Source organism: Hydra vulgaris, chromosome 10 (assembly GCF_038396675.1).
Source record: "Hydra vulgaris chromosome 10, alternate assembly HydraT2T_AEP".
In the NCBI taxonomy this organism is placed as follows: domain Eukaryota; kingdom Metazoa; phylum Cnidaria; class Hydrozoa; order Anthoathecata; family Hydridae; genus Hydra; species Hydra vulgaris.
In genome coordinates, this window is record NC_088929.1 from 36872913 (window position 1) to 36899000 (window position 26088).

General features: G+C 27.5%; 1 protein-coding gene across 4 annotated transcripts in view; it reads right to left on the reverse strand.

Annotated features, from left to right (window-relative positions):
* Positions 1-1777: 1777 nt before the first annotated feature.
* LOC100205690 (solute carrier family 13 member 2) overlaps positions 1778-26088 on the reverse strand; it is a 79511-nt gene continuing 55200 nt past the window's right edge. For 3 of the 4 annotated variants that reach the window (XM_065807924.1, XM_065807923.1, XM_065807925.1), the window contains exons 5-16: positions 25887-25925; positions 19002-19050; positions 11276-11309; positions 10748-10884; positions 10492-10611; positions 10311-10418; positions 10104-10208; positions 3824-3888; positions 3530-3639; positions 3266-3427; positions 2926-3063; positions 1778-2831 (exon numbers count right to left, since the gene is read on the reverse strand). In XM_065807924.1, the coding sequence (XP_065663996.1) occupies positions 2685-2831; positions 2926-3063; positions 3266-3427; positions 3530-3639; positions 3824-3888; positions 10104-10208; positions 10311-10418; positions 10492-10611; positions 10748-10884; positions 11276-11309; positions 19002-19050; positions 25887-25925 (1214 nt within the window). In that variant the 3' untranslated portion in view covers positions 1778-2684. The remainder of the gene's footprint in view (positions 2832-2925; positions 3064-3265; positions 3428-3529; positions 3640-3823; positions 3889-10103; positions 10209-10310; positions 10419-10491; positions 10612-10747; positions 10885-11275; positions 11310-19001; positions 19051-25886; positions 25926-26088) is intronic. The other variant, XM_065807926.1, reaches the window with a different exon arrangement.

A 26088-nucleotide genomic window follows, 5' to 3' on the forward strand; every position in this document is an offset into this window, starting at 1 on the left:
TTAGGTGTTATTCAATGTCCCTCTTCAAAGAGAGTTGATTAAGCAGAACAAGTGCACAATCTTTTAAAATATTATGGATGTAAAGAGCAGATCATTAGTATATGGTGTGATACAACTGCAAGCAATACAGACGTAGTCAATGGAGCAGTCCAAATTCTCACATATATTTTGAAATTACCAATGTTGTGGATAATGTGTAGGAGACACATATATAAAGTACATGTACCTCACTATATAGCTGCTGTTACTGGTGAGAAAACTAAAGGTCCAAGAAGAGCTCTTTAAAGAACAAGTGCCTTGAAATCTGCGAGAAAGTTAATGAAGTGAAAAATTTATGTAAATCGAACTGGAAAGTGGACTTGCCACAAATGATCTGAAGATTTACTCTGTTCTTCGCACTGTTGCAGAGGAAGCTAAGACATTTGTGACTAATGCAACTACTGATTTGGTGTTTTCAATGATTATGGTATAGTTTGACAGCCTAAGCATTGAGAAAAGTTAGCAAGAAGATTTGAAATGTTTTGCTTCTCAGCATGGGACGCCATACGTACTTACATACGTGGTACTTAACTTCGCAACTCTGTGTTTTATCGTTTGGGGATAAAGAAGTTCCTTGTGAAACAAAGCTAAAGATGTTGTTAACTCTGATTGAGTTTGAAGAGTCAATAAAATTCAGCGTTTTAAACCATCAAATATACAAATTGGAGAGACCACAGAGCTACCTGAGCTGATTTCCGAGCAAAGCTACCTTCTCTTCAAATATTTTAAAATATCAAGAGGAAATAGAAAAGAATGGCTCAAAAATAGTCTTAATACTATAGATGTTTTTAACCATCCTCAGTTGCTAGATTTTATTGTATGGATCAAAAACATATCTGTTGTAAATGATGGTGCAGAAAGAAACATTAGGCTCATTAAAGATTTTATTTCAGCTACTAGAGATGAAGATCACCTTCAAAATGTACTTTTTATAGTTAAAAAGTCTAGAAAAAACTTGACAAAGAGTATGATCAAAAAGGAGTTTGGGTACTGTTTAAAAAGTTGTATTTTTTGAGAAATGTTTCACCGCAATAAAATCTTAAATTTGCTAATAAATATTAGTTTTTATGTATTTTTTTTTTGTATTTTCATATTTATAAATTAAGCTATCAAGTTAAATCGGAATGAAAACAATTGGAAATGATTTATACTCATCTAATTGTTTTGTTTTTCTAAAATGTAAAAAAAATTGTGTTTCTATTAATGTTAAGCCAGATTAACATTTAAACCGTAAAACTCAGATTTTACATCTAGCACTTTTGTCAAAATAAAACCGTCAAATTTTTTCGGACTTATTTAAGCCACATAGAATGGGAATCAGTAGAAAGCTTTTTTTTTTTGGGATACCCTAATCAGGACCGTCCCGAAGAGGTCTTCCATGGGGGGAGGGGTGTTTATGTATTTTTTGCCAACTAGAGACACCCAAAAAAAAAGTCCTCAATATTTGCAATTTGCCAACTATAATTCGAAACTTGCTCCATGTGTCAACTCAAACGTTTATATGACAGCTTGGGGAAGGGGGACACCCCTACACCCCGCGTTCGGGACGGCCCTGACCCTAATAAGCAATTCAGTGAAAAAAAAAACATATCACGAAAATAGATAAAAATATTCAACAGATTTTTATCGAATTAAAAATTTTCCTTGAAGTTTAGGACTTTATTCAGTAAGTTTTAAACTTTTTCAGTTATTAAAAGTAATTATAATATTTTTTTCGACGACAAAAAGAAAAAAAAAATTGAAAAAAGATAAAAAATATTTTTTAACAAATAATATAAACTACATAGTAAAAAAGAAATCGTTAAAAAAATTAAATAGAATGTCTCAATAAAAAAACAGAATAATGATAATTGATTCCAAAAAATGAGGTAAGAACAATAAAAAAATTCACCGTACAATTGTTACATGATGTAACGAGTAAATCAATATCAAAGAATAATTCAAAAATTGTTGATTGCATTTAGTCAAAAGAAACCTTATCGTGTATTTTTTGTTACTTCTACGAAACTTAAATATAAAAAACTTATAAAAATAGTTACCATTTTGGTATTGATCAAAATTTTAGTGGAGCAAAAGCAAAAAAATATAGAAAAGTTAGTAATAATTCTAAAATATAGATCTATATTATTAATTATAAAATATATATTCCTTGTAACGAAGATTCAAAATAAGAGCGTCGCCATTAATATCAAATAGAAAAAAACGATTGTAAAACTTAAATTGTTCGAAGAATAGACTTTAAGTCAACCGTAGTCAAACACAATGAGGTAAAAACTAGTGTAAAATGCTATTTAGCTGTAAATGTAAAAATTTTCAAAGAGCTAAACAAAATATAAATCCTGATTTAAAGCCTTAATTTATTAAACTACAATTTTATGCAGTAAAAGCATACTATAAATTAATAGCGATACACTTGCACATGAATTTAATATATTCATAAATTAAAAAGTTAATCAAAACATTTTAAAAGACTAGAAAGTACTAACTGTTTATCACAAAACTATAAAATTGCAAAACTTGTCATGAAATATATTACAAATAGATTTGTACAACTGTATAAACTCTCTAATAATATTCAAAAATATAAACAACAATTTTTACAAAAAAACATAAATACTTTAATTACTAAAGAGATATAACAAATTTCATGCGCATTGAGCAGATGAATTGGATTTTATAAGATTAGCCCATGTCGGGTAATTTCCTAGATTGTAGTATGAATATCCCCAAGTGTTAATAGACAAAGTAATAAGCAATACTCCAAGTATGTTCATTCCAAAACCAGCCAAAGCCTAAAAAATTAGAAATATCAAAATAATTATGTTTCATTTATATAAATAATGATGTTAACATTCATAAATTACAATTTTAATACAATAAACAAACCATATCTTTGACCATGATGCGCCCAGTTCCAAATACGATAGCATTTGGTGGTGTAGCTACAGGTAACATGAATGCAAAAGAAACACATACTGTAGTTGGCAGCATCAAATAAAGAGGGTGAACATGAACACTTTGCGCCTTTAAATGCAAAAAATAAATGAATTATTAAAATTATTCGCTAATGAAGTATACTTGACTAGCATAAACTGACAGTTGCATAAACTGAAAGTTGCATAAACTGACAGTTGCATAAATTGAAAGTTGCATTAACTAACAGTTGCATAAACTGACAGTTGGTCAAGAGAGTGATAAACCTATTAATCTTAAACCATTTTCTTACCAATGATGCAAGCACCGGAAGTAAAATAGCGGCAGTAGCAGTATTAGAAGTTATTTCTGTTAAAAAGGTAACCATAGCAGAAATAATGAGTACAATTAAAAAAGGTGACAACACTTTTAAACCAACGAGTTGACAACTTAACCATAAAGAAAGCTTAGAATCCTAAAAAAAATTGTTATTTTATCAAAAAGATTAACACTAATGAAAAATAGTTTAAAAAGTATTAAAAAATATCATAGTAAATTGTGCAATAAAATCAAAAACCTCGCATGCTTTTGCCAAAGCAAAACCAGCCCCAAGTAAAAATAAAACATCCCATGGGAAAACCTTTTGTACACGTGGCCAGCTCAAAAGTTGCCTCGGTTTATTTGGAGCTAAAATAACAAAATGCACAAATAAAAATCTCAATAACAAAAATATTTTTGTACTTGGTTTGCAGTTAGTATAGCCACAAATATGTTTAGCTTATATGCTACATATAAGGTTAGCTTATATGCTTAGCTTATATGTAGCATATATTATTTTAAAAAAATCTCTTGAATCTAAATATATTAGGACCTTTTGAAGGAAGCTGAAATAGCAAGAAGCCAACCAAAACAGCTGGAGTACCATCAGTTATATATCTGAAACAATTTAAAAATATAAAAAACTAGTTTTATAAAAAAAAAGATTTATGAACATTAAAAAAAAAGAAAATCTTACCAAAGAAAATATTTTCATTTTTACATCTATATAATGAACTTAAATATATATTTATATTTATTTCTTTACTGCTCAAAGACAACTAAACTGTTTCAGAAAGTTTTTTAACAAAAGGTTTCGCAAGCACTGATCAAAAACATTTTTTGAAATCTTAATAACATCTACATTTTTTACAGTATTTTGCCAAAAAAACAAGTATAATTTCATTCAATCAAAAAAAGAAACTTCAAAGAAAGAATAGCAACTTGCTGCGACTAAGTTAAATGCAACTAATTTTTAATAAAATTAATAAAGATCAACAAAATTAATAGACTAAAAATAATAATAATCCATTAATACACTAAAGCATGTGATCGTTAAATTTGCAACAATGAAATTCTTAAAAATAATAATAATTAAACTAATACAAAAACTTCAATCTAACTTTTATCTAAGGAACTTCAATTTTAATCTAAGGAACTTGAAGATTATAAAAATACTTTTTATTTTAATATTTTTCATTATTTCAAATAAATAAGCAAGCATTTACGCTAATCAACATCAACTACCTTGGCAATCTTTTTTCTTCTAATTTCCACTCTTTAATCAAATCTTTTGCTGCACTTATTGTTTTTCCACTCTTACCCAAATATCATTTGCAAAATCCCCAAAATTTTGCAATCGGACGAAACTGTTAGCAGTTTGGTGGATTCAAGTTTTTTAGTATGAGTTTGATATCTCTTGAATTGTACCACTCTGCAGTCTTCTTAGAATAATGACAAGAAGCAAGATCAGGCCAGAACCAACAGGGGACATTGTGACTTCAATAAAATGGCAAAAATCTAGCTTGCAGGCATTCCTTGATGTAAATGTCCAAGATTAAATTTGACGATGTGACGAAAGCTTGAATCTCAAACCGAAGATGCATATTGTTTGCCACAAGAGAAGTTTCTTACCAAATTTATCCAATGATTTATGAACTTGTTGGTGACACACCCCCGAACAGTTGAAGTGTAAAATTTTGGACCTGAGAGCTGTTTGAAGTCACATTTGATGTGATCCATAATTATGCAGCCATTAAATTTTGTAACACTTCGTTATAAAGTTTTCAAGCTCAAGTTTTAGCACTGAGTGATTGTTTATCTGATCGGTTTGGATATTTAATGGCTCGATAAGACTTGAAACTGTTAAACTTTCTAACTTTCCTGACAAAAAACTCTAAAACCTAATACCTTTTAGTTTGTTCTTGTTAAGTGCAGCTTTCTTATCCTTAAAGCCGCTCTTTTTTGCAGATTCTTTTGCTCATTCATCAAATAAAAACCTCTTGCATCCTTTTATGACCATATAAACAGTAGTTTTGCTAGATTCAGATGCTTTAGCGATTGAAAGTAACAACGCAGAAGGATTTTGGGTGTGGCAGAATAGTGCCACAAATTTTCATTGCCGCAAAATTAATTGTCGAAAATGTAAGAAAGGAATAGTGTCGCAATTTGTTGCATTACTTATTGTCGAATAACAGAATAAGGAATAATGTCGCAAATGAATTTAATGAATAGTGTCGAAAACAAAAAAAAAGAATAGTGTCGCAAATGAATTTAATGAATAGTGCCAAAAATAGAAAAAATAAATAATGCCCTAAAGAAGTTTAATGAATAGTAACAAAAATAAAAAAATAATAATAACTATAAATGTGTGTGTTTAAATAACATGTCTGATGTCATACTGTAATAGCTTGATGCCGGGGGCTTCAGTACATACACCAACTATCTTATAGCCTATTGCCACAAAGGAGTACCACTACATCGACTGAGGGTTTGGGGTTTGGTAGTAATCTTTTCATTCATTATTCTTTGTTTTTTTTCTTTTTTTTCTTCTGTTAAAGCTGCATGCTATAAAGATAAGCAAAACAAGTAAGCAATTGCTGAAATTAACTATTTGCGACACTATTCTGTTTTAACTATTTGCAACGCTATTCTTTTTTTTTGTTTTCGACACTATTCATCAAATTCATTTGCAACACTATTCCTTTTTTTTGACATTAGGCCTTTTTAATATATTCAACACTACTCTGAAGTTCATTTTTCGACACTATTTCTGTCACCCAGATTTTGTAGATAGTTGTGCAGAATGTTTTTTCATTTTTTAAGGTGTTTTGATGTCATTTTAATTAAGAGAAATATTTTAACTCGCTTGTTGATGTTTTTAATTAGTACTATCATTACTTAATGCAATTATGTAAAAAAAATAATTTTAAAATGTGTTAGTGACAAGTATTAAAACAAAATTCATTGTTCCGAATTTAATGATTGCAAGCTTTATTTTAATTAAAAGGTATTTTAAAGGAGCATTTTTAACTTAAATTTTTAATAGAAAAAAATAGTAAGTAATATTTAGTAACAATAAGGAGAATGATTTATCATAAAAACTGTTTGTTGGACATCAGTTTTCAGATCATTTGTAATCAAAAATAAAGTCCAACTAATAAAAAACATCCAAAAAAATATCAACTATTTTTAATTAAGGTTAAAAAGTTGGAATATGAAATAACATTAAAAAACAGAAATATTTTTCATGCTTTAGACTTCACCAAGAAATGACATATTGATTGCACAGGAAGCAAGAAAAAAATTCAACAATTTTATAAAAAAATTTTGAAAATCTTAAACTGATTGTTTTCAGTCGAACTGTGCAGAGAAGACTTAAAGTGGATCAATTCTTACAAAAGCAAACCCTTATTTAATTTTAAGTTTTAAAAAAACAACAAAGGTTATATATAAAAGCTATAAAATTCAAGCCTAAACCCCATAAAAAATTTATAGAAAATGTTAGAATGATATGAATGATATCTCCATCAAAACAAACAAACAAAAAATGTATGAGATTCTTAATAAAACAAAATTAATTTGGTATTGATGTTACGCCAAAACATGTAAATAGCATGCTGAAACATTTAGAAGCAGTTATTTAAGTAAAGGTAGTGCAACTAACTAAGCATGTACATAGCATGTTGAGACATTTTGAAGCAGTTGTTTAAGTAAGGGGTAGTGCAACTAACTAAACATTTATATAGCATACTGAGATATTAAGAAGCAATTATTTAAGTGAGGGGTAGTGTAACTGACTAAACATGTAAATAGCATGCTGAGATATTTAGAAGCATTTTCAAAAAATCAAGTTATAAAAGTTTTAATTAAACAATATTCTACCATTTAGAATGTTAAATTAGAATGAGTGATTTTCAGTCTAAAATTTACTGCAACATCATCAGGCAGCCTTTTTCTTCAAATGATATAACTTGCAAATTACTAGTTTGACAAAAAGTCAAAAAACTGCAACAACACTTAAGTAAACAAAATGGTAATGTTTTAGAATGATGTGTTTAAACAATTAAAACCACCTTCATTGTCAACATGACATTGGAAAACCATCAAAATTAAGCAATCGCAACAAAAGTGGTATACTGAGTGTAAGTAAAAAGAACCTTAGACCTAGCAAAAAAGGTTGCTAATTAACCCAAGATTGTAATCTAGGGTTAATTAGCAGGATTAAAGCAACTGCATAGCTCATCACTTGAGGTGCCATACTCTATGATAAAGTTCTATTTCACCTACCTATTCACCTATTTTTTGTAAAACCAAGTTAAATCCTCTAACCATTCTTTTGAGCTTCCATTAAGCATCTCTTCATTTAATCACCTTTCTCTTTATACTTTATTGTTCTTCTTCTGTCTCTATTCCATCTCTAATGCATGGGTCTCATCTTATTACCACTCCCAAGGATAATTCAGAACTATTTGCAACAAACTTTTCCTCTAAATTATCCCTTGAATTAAATAGCCACAATCTTCTTGCCATACCAGTTAACCAGATTAATCTATTGTTAGATATCCAAATCACTCTGGATTCGCTGCTAAAGTAATTTATCAATTAAACTCTTCTGCAGCATGGAGTCCAGATATCATTCCTGTCAGTCTTACAAAGGTGTTTTCCAGATTTCTGCTTGATTCTCTATAAACCATTAAATAAGTGCTTAACTAAATCTAGATTTTCCTGTCTGTTGGAAAACAGCATTTGTGGTTCAAATATTTGTGAAGAATACAGGTTTTGAGAATGCAGTGGCTGCAATTGTACCTCATTACAATATTGTTGACATTCCTTTATTGATGAATGGCAACCCTCAGACTGAGTCTACTACTTTATGGGATCTTGGAATATCATTCACCGCTAACATCTCATGAACTTTATATATACAATCTATTGCAAAATTAACATCTGCTAAGGTTGCTTCTCTTGATTGTGCTAGATTATCTTTATTCATCTTTTACTTATCATTAGTCATTATCTCCTGATTCTATTTTTTACATATTTTGGGCAAAATTAAAATTGAATTTAACACCAAAATTCCATATCTATTTATGATTTGTTATCTTTGATAACAAATCATAAATATGATTTGTTATCAAAGATCCAATCAAAACTCTTAATATTCTGATATAAGTAACAAAACAAAATTTTTCCTCAATCATTTTATTAGCTTGAGATGAAATCTTCTTCATATAAAGCTGAATCTACATTTTATCTCTTAAAGCTGCACTAATATATAACTAAACATTGTTAAATTTAAAATAACTTGAGATTAGAAAAAACTTTTTAGCTTGATATTTTTCTTTTTATTTATTTTCATTTGCTTTTGATTGGTTCCTAATATTCCAAATCTAGCTCATTTCTTAATGAAAAAAGTTCCTTAATAAAAGTTTCTAAATATGATTTTTGCAAATTTGGCAAATGCACTTCTAAACTAATTTTTATTTGTTCTAAATATTGATACTTATGGTTCCGTGAGATTTGGATTCCATAATGACATGATGTCTCACTATGTCATTATTTCATAATGATATAGTGAGATTTGGATGGTTCCACATTTTTGAGATTTGGATGGGATTTTATAATGACATTCACCTATTTTAATGATGTTTTAGAAAAGGTGAAGCAACTTTTTACAACCATATGCCTTTTCTGGGGTTAAATTGTTTTGCAGGTTAAGACTGAGTATTCTTCTTGTGATACCACTAGGCAGATGACCATGCAGTGTTTATGAGCTTCTTCTTATCCACATTTAAATTTAGCATTTTATACCAGAGTTTTCCTTCTCCCAGGTAGGTTTGAAAATAACAAAAGTAATTTACTTGAATAAATATATAAAAGTTTTTTCCATACAACAACCTCTTTGCATTATTGTGCAATAATCAGATGTTATATAACCAGAAAATCAATACAACCAGTAATAAAGTAAAATAGAATAACTGTAAACTTGTCTACATATTAACAATCCTTTTATAAATTATCAAAAATCACAATTAGATGCCTATTGCATCCACAGAACTATACTATTATATCTATGAAGTGAAAAATTAAAAAAAAAAATTTATTTATAAAAATATACATTTTTATAAATAAATTTTTTTTTCAAATTATACTTAAATTATAAAAGGTTTTTATAATGTAAATATAATTTTTTCGAGCATACAAACAATTTCAGCGACAATGTAAAGAAAACATTATTTAAAGGATGTACAAATAATGTTTTCTATATATTGTCGCTGATATAAAAAGTTACTTTATGAAAAGTTCTGGTCAAGTGAAAGAAAATAATATAAAAATATAATAAAACAGTAGTAAACTGTGAAAATAAAGCAGCAGTAAAATGTACCAAGTATTAGATATGTTAAAACAAACAAACAGCATTACACAACATTTTATCTATTTAACTTATGTAGTTAATTATTTAATTTATGTAGCTATTCATTTAATTTATGTAGTTATTCATTTAATTTATGTAGTTATTCATTTAATTTATGTAGTTATTCATTTAACTTATGTAGTTAATCATTTAATTTATGTAGTCATTTTATCTATTTAACTTAGGTACTTTATTTATTTAATTTAGGTAGTAAATTCTTTAATTTAAGTAGTTATTTAATTTATTTAATTTGTTTTGCAGTTGTTTTACATTTTTATCTACCAAAAAGAAATCAATAAACAATATTAAAAGATATTTGTCATAACAATTGTATAAATAAAATAAAATACTTTAAAAAATTTTATCAAATAGATCAAAGTATAAACAATTTATAACAAATTATTTAAAAGAAATTTACTGTGATTTGAAAAAACTTCCCCATCCAGGAAAAATAGTTGGTTCTCTGAAAAACCACAAAACCACAAGAAGTAAAAAACTCAGCATCACTTCAATTTCCGCAAAACTAAACAAAATATAAAAATATCAAATAAATCTTGGTATAAAAGTATACTGTTTCTTTTTTATATTTGTTATAATCATTGTTATTTCTTATTTTGATATTTACCTAACTGGTCCAAGAGCATCATACTGCTGTTTCATTACTAAATAAAGTTCTTTTCCTTTTACTGAGCTTTCTTTGCAACCACGATAAAAGCAACTTAAATGCTTCCATCTAAAAGTAACAAATTAAAATTATTATAAAATACTTAATTTAATTAAAGAAAAACTTTTTAAGAAGATTTTACCTTATTCCAATAAATACAGCTTGAAGATAAATCCAAGATATAACCAAAAAGATCATCATTAGAGGAAATGCATGAACAAACCAGAAAATAAAAGATATTGCTGGAGCTTTTGGGAAAATTCTAAGGTTTAATAAAGTTTCAAAAAAAATTATTTTGTTTCAGTGACATAACAATTATAAGATTTTTAATGTTTCAGGTGATAATCAAACTAAATACATTTAGTAAAAAGTGCACAAACTGTAAAATGCTATCTTACTGTTCCATCTGGCCTTTTAACACAAGTTGAGGTGCTGATCCTGTTAATGTTCCTATACCTCCAATATTTGCAGAATAGCAAATGCACAACATCATTGCTTTACATAGTTGTTTATGTTTTTTTCTTTTTATGTTATCCTGTATTAAAAAAAAGGTTTTTATTAACAATTAAAATTTAAAATTACATACAACTATTTTAAATGAACAATTATTACTTAAAAAAAAAACATTGCTAAAAAAAAAAACTTTTGCAAGGTGCTTTTTTTCCTTGCAAAAAAAAACTACGTCACAAAAAAAACAACCACATTCTAAAAGAAAAAGATTCTATTTGCAAAAGAAAAAAAGCACCTTGCAAAAGGAAAAAAAAAGCACCTTGCAAAAGGAAAAAAAAAGCACCTTGCAAAAGGAAAAAAAAAGCAACTTGCAAAAGAAAAAACCCACCTTGCAAATAATAATAATTAAAAAAGCAATAACTTGTTTACTACTTTTAAAAGTAAATAAAGAACACATTGGTATTAGTTTAACTTACAACTTCAAAAATGTTACTGTTGCTTGCTTCTTTTCTAAAAACAAAAAACCTTCAATAAAAATAAAATACTAGGTGCTTGATAATAAAATCAATGTTGCTTGCTTACTACATTCATTATATAAATACATTTATATAGTGCTAAAAGTGTGGCAGAATGAGATTATAACTTTTGACTTCAAACATTGGATACATATGTGCAGACATAGACTGTGAATTTTTATGCCTGTGTGCAAAGAAGCCTATAAACCTTTTTTTCTTCTTTATTTTTAAAAAACCTAAAAAATTTTGCTTTAAAAAAATTTAATTACTATGTTTTAATGGATTTAGCAATGCTTTTTTGGTGAAAATGTTAATAAATTTAAATCAGGGTTGTCTAACACAAGGCCTGCGGGCCACAAAGAATAAAAGGTTTTGAACTTTAAATTTTTTTTATACAATTTTCAGTCTAGCTAACTACTGTTATTTATATATTTTATAAATCTATATTTTAAATGGTAGCTATAAACTTTTTGGTAGCTATAAACTTTTGTAGGGGAGAGTGTGTATGAAAGAGCCAGGTTTTGAAGGAGCCAATACCATTATTTCTAACTTACTGGCATCCGATCCTTATTGTATTTAACTCTTTGTGTGGCAACACTGGATACCTGTAACCCACAAAAAATGTACAGTTCTACTAAAATAAATAGCGTCATAAGGGAGCACTAAAGATTTTGAAAATGAAAAGTAATTTTTTAGTGGTTTACTTATTTATTTTTAAGATTAAGTGTAATGTTTTATTTGATAAGAAAAACATGCTGCATTCTTATATATATATTTGCCCTTCATTTACACAAAAAATATTAGATAAAAGCTTTTGTCAAAATTGTTTAATTTAAGGTTATGTATCTAACCAAACAATTTTTTGAAAGAGCCGACTGTTTATGTCATGAATAAGCCGACTTTTTTAATTACCTTTTTTTTATTCTAAATAATCGTTTTGCGCGTTAACAACTTCATTTATTTTTTGTAATGCTTCATTGAGCTTATTCTATCGAAATTAGTTGTTTTAATGACTTTTCCTGAAGTTGTAAAACATAGCTTTGTTTGAATTTAAAATAATATTTAATAAAATCAAAGTTCTGAAAAAGTCTTTTTTTTTTTTTAAAAGTTTAAATAATTTTTTAAAACTTTTTTTGTTTGTATTGTTTGTATTGTTTTTTTTTGTTTTGTTTGTATTGTTTTGTATTGTATTGTAAGTGTTGTAATTTTTTAAAACTTTTTTTGTTTGTATTGTTTGTATTGTTTTGTTTGTTTTGTTTGTATTGTTTGATTCATTTTATTATATTCTATTATGTATTTATTATATTATTATGTATTTTTATTATTATGTTATTTCATTATTCTCATTCTCATTTAATATTTTTTATCATTAAGAAAAAACATGTCATCAACTACAAATAAGCGACAAAGGCCTGCAACTTCAGCAATAGAAATGGCTGTAAGGAAAGTGAATGCTGGCAACCAGTCCATCAATAAAACAGCGTTGTTGTTTGGAATATCAAGAGCCTATTTAGCAAAAGTGATTAAAAAGGTTGGGAAAACTGAGGATCAGTATGTGCATTGCCCAAATATAGGTAACAGGCTAATTTTTTCCAAACATCAAGAGGATTTATTAGTTTCGTATCTTAAAACTGCATCTAAAATGTGTCATGGTTTGACAAACAAACAAACAAGGGAACTAGCTTTTCAGTATGCAGAGGCAAATAATGTTTATCCTGAAAGATGGAAGGGTGATAAAATAGCATCTGTGGAATGGCTTCGTGGCTTTATGATGAGGCACAAAGATTTGTCAGTCAGGAAACCTGAAAGCACATCTTTGTCCAGAGCAACAAGTTTCAACAAAACAAATGTTAACACAAAACAAATGTTACAAAAAGTATAGATTTCTATCACACATGATTTTTAATACGGATAAAACAGGATGCAGTACCGTTTCAGCTCCTCCAAAGATTATAGCTGCAAAGGGATCAAAACAAATAGGACAGGTTACATCAGCAGAACAAGGTACACTTGTGACTACTCTTTCTTTTGTTAATGCTGGAGGCAGTACTATACCTACTGTGTTCATTTTTCCTCGAGAAAATTATAAGGATCACATGTTCAATAATGGGCCTTCTGGAGCATTGGGTTCATCACATGTTTCAGGATGGATGACTGAAAATAATTTTGTGAAAGCAATGGAACATTTTGTAAGCCATGTAAAACCAAGTGAAAAAAATCCTGCCTTATTAATATTAGATAATCATACCTCCCATGTTAATCTTCGTGTGATAGAATTTGCTTGACAACATTTTGTAAAAATTCTAACTTTTCCACCACATGCTATCGAATCCTGGAAAAACATTCAGCATTTATCAGGTTGCGCAGTTAGCTAGAGATGCTTTTTTAGCCGCTTTCAGCATGATAAATATTACAAATGGATTTATCAAGACTGGCATTTACCCTTTAAATTCCAAAAACTTTTCTGACGATGATTTTCTTACATCTTATGTAACTGATAGACTTGAGCCAGTTCTTTTAGATGATGCTACTCCACAAAACTTGATATCCTCAACACAACTCAGCACTGTCCATATTGATACTTCAGATGCTCCTGGAAACTCAAATGTTAAACCCACAAAAACAGATAGTTTGGCTAAAATAATAACATTGTCAGAATCTTTAATACAGCCATCAATATCACAGCAACAAGTTGTTATTCCTTAAATTGTAAGGCCTTATTTAAAATCAGGACCTAGAAAGAATTTAAAATCTAAGGATCGTAAAATGGCCTCTGCTATAATCACAGACACTCCTGAGAAAAAAAAAATTGAAGAGAAAGAAACAAAAAAAAAACCTAAAAAAAGTGTTATTAAGAAATTTAAAACAAAAAAATATACAAAAAAAAAAGTATGATTCAATTGATTCTAGTGGTACCATATAATTGCACAGGGATCCAAGCTCCAATGATAAAATAGATTTATCAGAAATAAAAAAACAGAATGTTTGTGAAGAGGATGATAAAAATCATTGTATTGCATGTAATGGACAATATGGTAAGACCAACGAAGAATGGTACCAGTGCAAGGTATGTGAAGGATGGGCACATGAGTCTTGTGGCTTCAAAGATGTCATTAACTTCTTCTGCCAAAAATGTTTCTGACGTTTTTGTAGTTTTCGAATTTGTAGTTTTTGATTTTGAATAATTTGAAAAACTATTATTAAAGCTGTTTTATTATTTGTTTTATCATTGATTATCATAAAGTTATAAAACTTAAAGTACAATCTGATTTTTAGAAGTCTATTTAACAGTTTAATGTTTTTAAAAGACTTGATAGTGTTCAAAAAAAAGTTATGGCAGATAGTCGTTCGAAAAAAGTTACGGCTTATTCATGGCACAGAGGTGGCTCTTTCATTGACACAATGTTATGAAAGAGCTGTTTTCTTTCTTTTTTAAAAACAGGTGTATGATAGATTATTAGCATTGTTATCCGATTTATTTTAGTTTTAAAATATTACCCAATAATGTAATTATTAAATTGAAAAAAAAAAAGAAAGTTATTACAATTAAGTTTTTTTCACGCCATTTTAAAACTGGCTCTTTCATACACACTCTCCCCTAAATGGTAGCTATAAACTTTTATAAATGGTAGCTATAAACTTTTTAAACATGGCTTTAGCTAAAAGATCCAGATACTGATCCTGAAAGATCCTAAAAGCTTGCAAAAAAATTGTGTATTTAATCCTCTTAGATTTAACCAAACATTTTGTACTTGAGCAAAAAAATTTTATTATGTATCTCATTTGTCTAAAAAAAACAGCTGTGTGCTTAAGTCACTATGTGAACAGACAATATACTACAAAACATGTGACAAGTTATCACAAATTTAAAAGCCAATTTTGTATTGACAAGGTTGAATGAAAAAATGTTTTTAGGCAATTATCGATGAAAATTTAAGTATATAGTTCATACAGTGATACAAAAATAAGTTTTTTATTTGCAGAAATTATTGCAAAGAATGGTAAACCTTTTTCTACTAGAAATTTAAAAATAAACTGCAAAAAAATATTTTGTCTCTAGCATGTTAAGATAGAGCAGAGAAATAGATAGAAAGATAAGCATAAATTATTAGATAGAAAGATAAGCATAAATAAATTATTGGAACTGTTAAAACTTAAATAAAAGCATTAAATATTTTTAAAAAGTTTAAATAACTTTTTTTTTTGAATTTATATATTTTGCCCTCGTGTTGATGCCAGAATAAAACAATGGTCCTTAGTGTAACAAAGTTAGACATCCCTGATTTAAACCTTTTAGACTTATTGTTGATCATAAATTGTTAGTGTTAGTAATTGTTTCTCACTGTTATTGTTAGTAACTTTTCCATACTGCTGGCATTAATAACAATTGTAAGAAAATATAAGTATTAAGAAACAGTTCTTCCAGTTAACTAGCATAGATTAATGAACTAACTCTGGTATTTTTTCCTTCTAATTTATGAGTTAACAACTTAAGGTTATGTAATTCTCTAAACCAATTTATTTTGATTTATCCCGATATTTTATTTAGTAATTTTCATTTACTATTTATGCCGTACTTTCTTATTTTATTAATATCTTTAATATCAAAATAAAATTCAAACAGTACTTTTACATTTAACTAGCTTTTAATTTAATCATTTAAAGATTAACTTATCGAAGTTGATGTTAAAAAACTTAACTAGCAACTAATTTTTTTACCTTTCATATTGAATTGATTGTGTCCTTGCCCATGAACATCCACAAAACTTTCTTTATTTGTGACACTAATTAGTTAATGTACAATAATAGATATTTACATCATTAATCATATTTTAAATTTTAACATAAGATGCTATTCCAATAAATCAAATTAATTCTCCATTCTTAAATGCTTTTCATTACATATTATTATTAAGTTACACAAAACAGCTGAAGCTAACAATGATGAACAGAACAAGGTAGTTCATATAGCTGCAACAATGCAGCCACAGAAAGTGATGCACTTTGGTAACTATATAAGTCTATATAAATACTGGTCTAGTGCTCATCTTTGAAATTGTTGATAGAGGCATTGACAACCTCACCCAGTGAAGCATTCCAATTATTTGCAACTGGATAGTTGAAAAAGTTAAATTGCGCTAGGCAGTCACTATCAATTTCCTAACAAAAGTGATTGCGATGGCTGTAGATATGAGGAATGAATAACGGTTCATAATACTATTTGATTAACTTAGTTTCATTTTGAATTTGAATGTTTGGATAAGATCAACATGATTAATTTTGTCACTTAGTAAAGTTAGGCCAGGTTTAGTACATCTTACCTTAAAGTTAGAGCTTCTATTCATGGGGTATTTTTGTGACACAATATTGTATAGGTTCAATTGCATAAATGTCTTTTTTACTATAAGGCACAAAGTGGTGATAGCATACTTTAGATGTGAACATACATATGTTCGTAGAGATTTTTCCAGATTTTTACTTTCCTGCCATAGCAACAGCACTGAATACTTAACTCTTATACTTAAGAACATCACCAAGTTCTTTTTCAAATGTTGTTAATTCTAGCTGCATTTTTTTGACTAAATTTTTTAAACCATTTTCATCAAAGAAATAGATGTAAAAACTCTATCAAATGCCTCTACAAAATTAAAAAAAAGAACATCTATAGAAAATTTACATAGTGTAATGTAGTTTAAGAAACCATTAGTTTCAAGTAAATATAAAATGCAGGATTTTTAGCTGACAAATCAATGTCGACATTTGGAGAGATGATTATCACATATTAAGTGATGATCTTTAAACAATTTTTTATGATTTTCAAAAAAATTAGTCTATAGCTTGTTGGATTATTCTTGGAGTTATTTTCGAACAGTGAAATTATATTCACAATAAGCCATGCATTTGGCACTATTCCTTGTTTCATTGACATTTATTCAAAAATCATAGCAAGCAGAGCTACTATTGTGTTGGCACATGCTTTAAGAATGTAAGGACTTATAGATATTCACCAGTAATTATATAGCTGCTGTGTACCTCATGGTATTTTTAATTTACAATGTAGTTTAGGTTAAGTAATTGTTATTTGCCCTTTTTAAATGATTTTTTACCACTAGATAACAGTATACAAGTAATCTTTAATATTGTAAAAATTCCCATTATTTTTTTACAATTAAATAACTTTATTAATCACAGAATCACAAACTGTGCTTATGATAAGTACATTCTTTTAGTAAGACAAATAATTTCAGTCAGTTCAAATTATTTGAAATGTTCTATACTACCTTTATACTTTTTTTCTAAGCTATTGTAGTTAGTATCATTTACATCCAAAATTTATTTCATAGTTTAAAGACGCAATTCTGGTTTTTAAATTCACAGTTTATCAGTTGCCCTGTCCTCTCTGATAATGTTTACGGTTTCAATCTTGTAAAAATAATTGAGCATAAAATCGTTCTTAAAATCTGGTTGAAAACTTAGCTTTTATACATTTTAAACTTTGTAATTGCTTTGAAAACGATGATAAAAATGCTGACCAGAAGATGCACAAACATATATTAAGCAAATTCAGCATACTATAATAATAGCACATATGACAATTCTTGGTACGAACAATTCTTTGGTAGTGAATATAGTTTTAAAAGTTTACGGTAAGTTGCTTATAAATGCAGAAAAATGCTAGAGTGTAAATAAATGTATATGTAAACATTAATCTGTTTTTTGCAAAAGGTTTTATAAAAACTAACTACAACAAACTCATAAAAAACAAAATAGATAAAATTTTGTAATCTAAATACTATATACATAAATATTTAATATAACAATTAATAATTGTAACCAAGTACAAATCTTTAAAGTATGAATATAACACAAACCCATAACTTCAAAGAAAATCCATGAACAATTATACTAAATACAGCTTGTCTAATCTAATGCTAAAGAGTACTTTGAGATCTTTTTTAAAAATTATTATTTTCATTCAACACTTTAGTTTTCTTGCATATCTCAAAGTTAAACAGTACAAGTAAAATATGAATATTAAATTACATTAAATCAATTTTTCATTCTTTTAAACTTGCTTTTTTTCATCTAAAGTTAAACATATTTGCGAGTTGATAAATACAGCATTGCTTTTTTGTCTTCGTATTATGTAGCAAAGTGATGAACTTCATAGGTATAATGTATTAAGTAATGAACTTGATACTATTTATGTCATAGTTTTCATGTCCCAAAAAACAAACAACCAAAAGTCTACATTTAATGATGCTGGTTTAAAAAAGAAAAGTTATCAAAACAAACATTTCAAAATGGTGAAATTATGAACTAAAAGTTTAATGTCTTAAAAAAAGGATGGAAGATCTCAAAACCAAAACATGACAAAAAAAAGTAAGTTTCAAGATCTTTTGAAAGAAAAGTCTTGTTATATCTTTTAACATCTGAAGACATCTAAATGCCAACTTTGTCTTGTGTTAGTTTTATTATATCTTTTAACATCTGAAGACATCTAAATACCAACTTTGTCTTGTGTTAGTTTTGAGACATCTCATCCTTAGTTTTGAGACATTCAAATTTTGTTTCAAGATGAATATCAATGGTCTGTTAAAAAAAAATTTCAACAGTTTTATATGCTAAAAAAATATATGCTATATATAATCTATAAAGATAAAAACGTTATAAACAATAAACATACATTATTATTTGTGATTGTGTCATCTCATTTTCTGTGTCAGTTTCGTGATCTATATTATTGAAAAGGCTGTATAAAAACAAACAACAACAACAACAACAAAAAAACCCAATAACAAAAACTTAGATTTTATTATTTTACTTAAGGTAATATAAAAATCATAAAGTTCTTAAAAATATTCTTTCATTCATGCTATGTATATATTATTTATAACATTTAAAAAGTTAATATTTTAGCATAATTTACATGTGTATACTATGTTTCTAATAATTAACTCACAAAAAGTTTTTTACTGGATGATCTATGCAAATCTACACCAAATAAAATGGCGGAATAAATTTTAAATCTTATTTGAAACAAATATTATTGACAAATATTAACCATACCTAAACCAAACCCTTTGAATTTTGTTAGGGTACTGCTTTCAATAAAATAAACTTTATTGTTGGGTTTAGGGTTAGAGTATAGTTTTCAATAAATATTATGCCTAAAATGTGACTCACTTCTTACAGACTTACTAAAGGGGGGTCCTAATAAATTCTTATTTTAAAATGGAACAGATAAGATGACCTATTAAAAAATCACAAAAAGGTACTGTTTCTTAAAATTTATATAATGAAAAAAATATTATTAATATGAAACTATGGAACAGTTATAACACTCTTTTTTTAAACATAATGTAAAGTATATATAATATGTAAAGTATATATATAATGTAAAGCATATGCATGTAAAATATATATAATATGTAAAGTTTATATAATATGTGAAGTATATGTAATATGTAAAGTCAAAGGTGTACACTCATGGTTGCCTGACGTTACCAGGCAACTGAATCTTGTGAAGGGCAATTAATAATATTCTCTTGATGCAATAAAAATCAATAGTCACCTGACTATTGATTTTTATCTTCAGTTCTAGTTTTTTTGTTTATTTTTTTTATTCAAGAATTCTCTAAAAAGAAAAGTAACTAATAAAATATATCTAAAATAATAATAAAATATATCTAAAATAATAATAAAATATATCTAAAATAATAATAAAATATATCTAAAATAATAATGAAATATATCTAAAATAAAAATAAAATATATCTAAAATAATAATAAAATATATCTAAAATAATAATGAAATATATCTAAAATAATAATAAAATGTATCTAAAATAATAATAAAATATATCTAAAATAATAATAAAATATATCTAAAATAATAATAAGCCTATATTTTGAAAGTCATAGTGCCAAAGTTTGCTTTCCTTATTTTCTATTATTAACATAAGAAAATTGTACAAACATTTAAACGTATTTAAAAAAAATACTTCCTAAATAAAAACTAAAAAATTTTATTGTTTAAAAAAAACACTGTTTTATTTTATTTTTGTTACAAATTTTATTCAAGGATTAAATTATCTTCATAGGAAATTTAAAAGGAATGTAAAATAATTTTGCAATTTTTATTAAAGAAATTTTTTTCTTATTATCTGCTAACTAATACATTACCTAAAATATAATTCTCTTCATCATAAATTATCATGATTATAATATACAAAACAAATTAAAAACTTGTTTTTTTCTTATATTATTTCTTATATCTGTATTATTATGTGTTAAATACATTTATGAACATAAATTATGTTTACAATTATCTTATAGGTAACAAATAAAATCTATCAATAAATTGTTTATAATCTTTATTAAAAATTCTACATTAAACACATACAAATTAAAATAAAAAAAGTGTGATAAAGAAACAAAATATTATGTTGAGCCAGGGCCTTCGAGAGAGCCAATGGCGCCCAGATCAATAATGGAGAATGGCACGCCTATTTCAAACCTAGGAATTTAAAATTTTTAAGTTTTGTATATTTCTGCGTTACTATTAATTCTCTGGATTGAGAAATGGTTCATTAATCAAAGTGCTGTCATATAAATCAAAAATACTTTTAATGAAAAAAAATATTAGTTTTGAAACCAATAAGTCAATCAACAAAATCTTTGAGAAAGGTAAATAAGATGTTTAAAAATGACATTTTTGTTGCTCACCTTTTAAGCCAAATCTTCTTCAATCAAAATAGTCAAAAGATCAGTAATGCAATCCTGGCCCATGGTCGAACAAAGGGTTTTTTACAATCTTTAGTTTATTAAATGTTTGTTCAACCTCAGCAACCAACACAAGAATAGTGTTGAAAATCCAAAACATGATGCAAATGTAAGAAAAATTGCGTTCAAGCTTCCTCTCAAAGATTTGATTGAGTATCTGCAGTGGATTTCCTTGCTTGAAAATTGTTTTACAGGCAAAGTTCTTCAATGAGATCATCTTTGTTCACATCTCTTGGATAAAATTATTTTGCACAAAAAAGATCATTATTATCCAACCAGATTAATGAAAACATATAGCCAACCATCCTGCTCACTTCAAATCTTGAATCAATCTGCTGGATCAAACTATTTAAACCAAAATTAAAAACGCTTGCTTCAAATTCTTTTGAGAATTTAAAAAAGATTTTGAAAATTTTATATATTTTGTTTTAGATATTGGTAGCGTGCTTGCCTCAGAAGCATGAGATTGGTGGTTCAAACTCATCTCTAGGAAAGTTATGCAAGATCCATTAGGAATGAGTTGCTCTGTGACCATAAGGACTTCTTGGGGTAATTAAAAAAATTTTGAAAATATTAAAATTTTTGTTTTAAATTAATATTTTTGCGGTCACTAAGATACGAAAAAAACAAAAAAACAAGCTAATATTTTGTTTACAACAGGGTTCTCTTGGGATTCATCAGTCTTACATCATGATTCTTGAAGACTTATTGATCTTCATAATTTTCTAACAACCTCTTCAAAAGTATTGCCATATCTATTTCCTTGTCAGGAATAAAGCATAATGATTAAGTTTTATATAGAGGTCTAATAATACCAATTTGATAACTATATATTTCATCCATTAGCCATACATCATTTTTGTTGATAGCAACATTGTATCAATATATGACTTTCGGTATTGATATTTTTTGATCATTCTGCTATTCTTATTATTGTACAATAATTTATTTTCATAATTCCGTTACCTTCAGGGTAATAAGCAGCTTGAAGTGTAATAAGCGCTACTAATATCTAAAAAAAATGGATTTAAATAAGCATTCCATTGAATTTAAACCCAATGAAAAAACTCAAATACTTGATAACTGGCCGGGTCCTGGTGGCTTATTTGCCTAAATAATGCAATGCTATGATTCTCTCTTTTGCTTTAACAATCAAATATAACTTGAAAAAGTAGCGCTTTTATTGTTGGCTGCTTCAAAGAAAAGTTTGATCAGTTACCATTATAATTACCAAAGTGCATCATCTTCTGTGCAATTGAGCACGAGCTAGCATGGCTAACTGTTCATGGTGGAATAACTGTTAATGTTAATTAACTGTTCATAGTACGGCTAACTGTTCATGGGCTTATTCCATAAGCCCATGAACAGTTAGCCATGCTAGCTCGTTGGCCAGTTAGCCAGTTCCGTCTAGTTCAACTACAACTGAATCCTATTTTTTCATGAAAAATATTTTATAAATAAGTTTTAACCTCAAATACAGAAACTAAGCAGATTTCACATTGTCAGCCATTAAAATGTTTTCTATTTATTGTCAAGAAAAAATAAAATAACAGGTTGCCCAGTGCCCCTTCAAGCTTGGCGTCTAAATCAACTTGCTCCATTTGCCCAACCCGCCCTCTCGATATCGAACATAGTTATCCTGAGAATATTTATAAATAGTTTAAAAACAACATGCGGGTTAATTAACTTGCAAAGTAATGCAAGTCCTTCTAATCTATTAATGCTTCCCCTAATCCATTAGAAGTCAGTACCACACAAAAAAAATCTAAACTTTTTAAAAGAATATTGTCTACTGAAAGAAAGTCCAAAAATGCCAACAAAAACAAGAAGTATCTGGATTACAATTTTAAGCATTTGTTTAATCTATCTTCTTGTTGCTGTATACTGATTGGTTTTACTCAGAACAATAATAAAAATATGATTAGCATGAGTTCCTAATATGTTGTGTAAATAAAAAGAAAATGTTGCAAACTATTTAGTTGGAAAATATTATGAAAACCCATTTGGTGCAAAGAACCAAGCACAAAATAGTTATTATTAGCGATTTTGAATCAATTTTAACAATTTTTATAGCATATAATATCAATGAATATTTGTAACAAATGTAATTTAAAATTGGTTCAAAATATCAACTTAATCATTTTATTTATCTATACCTATACTATATTTAATCAATATAGATTTTCTGCGCAGATAGTAAATATTTTATAAAAACTGTTGGGCTAATTGAGAGTATTGGAACACTAACTAAGGACACTGCAAATATTGACAGTTGTTCTACTGCATAAGTAAAAGAAAGGGTGCATTGAGGTAACCACGGCAGAGTTTTATGATATAAATGTAGATGGTATTATAACTCAGTTTGGATTCAGCAGGCAACAAATTGCAGTTTTCTCACATAAACACAGCACTAAATTATGATTTTTTTTCCTCTTAATTCAATGAGAACAAGTTATAACAACGATTTATATTAATTTACTCAAGGGTATTATTGAACCTTAAGGGTTGTAGAATCAGTACTCAATTAATTTTTTTGGCATGCATTGCTATCAAGCTTTTGTTGCAAAGACACGTTTGATTCTTGAAGACTTTTTGATACTCTTGATAATTTTCTTCAAAAGTGTTGCCGTATCTACTTTCTTGCCAGGAATAAAGTGTAATGGCTGAGTTTCATATAGAGGTCTAATGACACCAATTTGATAACTACATATTTTGTCCATCAGTCTTACATCATTTTTGTTGACAGCAACATTGTATCAATATAAGACATTTGGTATTGATATTTTTAATCATTCTGCTATTCTTACTATTGTAAAATTATTTATTTTCATAATTCCGTTCCCTTTAGGATAATAAGCAGCTTGAAACATAATAGGTACTAACTAACTATAAAAAAAACTTCTCATTTCTTCATTCTCAAACATCACTAGAATAAATTTTTCAGGAAGTCATCCCCAGGCAACATATTCAACATTGCTGTGAACTCTTGTTAACACCTCAGCTAAGTTACCATCTGAAGGGACAAGATTTATGTCAACATTAATATCGTATTTTTCAATTAATTGTATGCTTATTCTTCTTTGAATTAACATTTCACCAGTCCCTTATGACTTCAACATTGATTTACCAGTAAGTGGGTCAGAAATTTAGTGGAACACTGTTTTAGAATCTGTAAAAAATGTCACCTCAAATTTACATGCCAAAGACATATTTATTTCTTGCATCACTGCATCTAGCTCTGCCATGTTTATGTGAACATCAGACCTTTTTTTTGCAACCATATTGGATCTTCTACAGTAGTATTACCAACTTAAAAAATAGCACCTATTGTTAAAGAACTTGCATCAGCCTAAACCTTTCCCTCATTGCTATGTACAACCCAATCCCCACACGATTGTTTGCAACTTCACAATCTCATCACAAACTTCATCGCTCAAACCCTTCTACAAACTAACTTGTAACTAATCACACACTGGTAAATGACCTACCAACTGTTTACAAACTGAAAACACTGCTCTCCTAGATAACCTTATTGGGACTTCTTCAACTTGATTCTCTCTAGACCACATCAGTTTATAATCTGCTTTGAGTACACATAATCCCAACAAACGGATGTCATTTTTGCTAATCTGTCAACCTTTTTGCATATACAGCATCTGAAGGTTTACACTTAACTAGGCACTCCTTTAATCGAAAGAAAAGTTTTTCTAGATTTAAGACTAATAAATAAAAATGTTACGCTAAAAAGTCGGATACTTCCCCTGTAACAAACTATCACAAAACTATCTCATTATGTAACTTGTGGACAACCTCTTCCTATATATTAGAATAATATTAAATACTAATGAAAGCTTTGCACACCATTCAATCAAATAAGTCCTTTTTCGTACTCTTGCAAAAAATTCTAAACGGAGAAGACTGATGAGAAAGACATAGGCGCTTTGCTTTAGGAATTTTTTTAGGCATCATGAACAATATCTACTTCACTGAATAAATCAGTCAATATATTTATATCTGGTACTTTTAATAAATTTCAAATTTAATATGAGATTTCAACTGGGGAGTAAAAATTTTATATAAGATTCTTTACAATATGACTTAATCAATGTAAGCGTAATGCATTTGATAGGCTTGAACTTAAATGAAAAAGTAAGAATTTTATAAAGACATTTAAAATTAAACCAATTTAAATGAATTTATTTCAGTGTTTTACTTTTATTTTAAGTAGTAAAAAAATCAGAGAGTAAAAATCTGATGCTAAATTTGAATCTGATACTGCATTTGAAGAAGTTTCAAAAACAGACAGAATTCAACATTAACTAATTCAATTAAGAAGAGCATATATTGAAAAGTCAATCAAGAACAGTTTTATTTTAACCTTAACATGTACTCATTAAACAATGTTAACTAACGCTAAACCTTATAAACCATAGTCTAGTCATTGATATATATATAAATATATATATATATATATATATATATATATATATATATATATATATATATATATATATATATATATATATATATATATATATATATATATATATATATATATATATATATATAAATATATATATATATGTATCAAATATATATCAAATAAAACTGAGCTTCTATTGCATAAAAGCCTATTGCATAAAAGATTACTTTATAAACAGTATAAAATTTGTTTTAAAGCAAAGAATGTAATTGTAAAACTTTTTTTTATTATTGATTGATATAATTAGTGAAAATAATAAGTAAAAAATTAATTTTTTAATTAAAATTATAAATTACATTTTACCTCTCATAATATTTCTGTTAGAAGTTAGTAGTTCTTTAGCTATATAAATAAGGTTAGTTGTAATTGACTTTTGAAAATAAAGAAATTAGAAATGCATTATTAATATAGTGCTAAAAAAAGCACTACATGATCAACATAATTTACACATTATAGAACAAAAGACATTCTGCAAAACAGAATAAATAAATATATATGTGTGTGT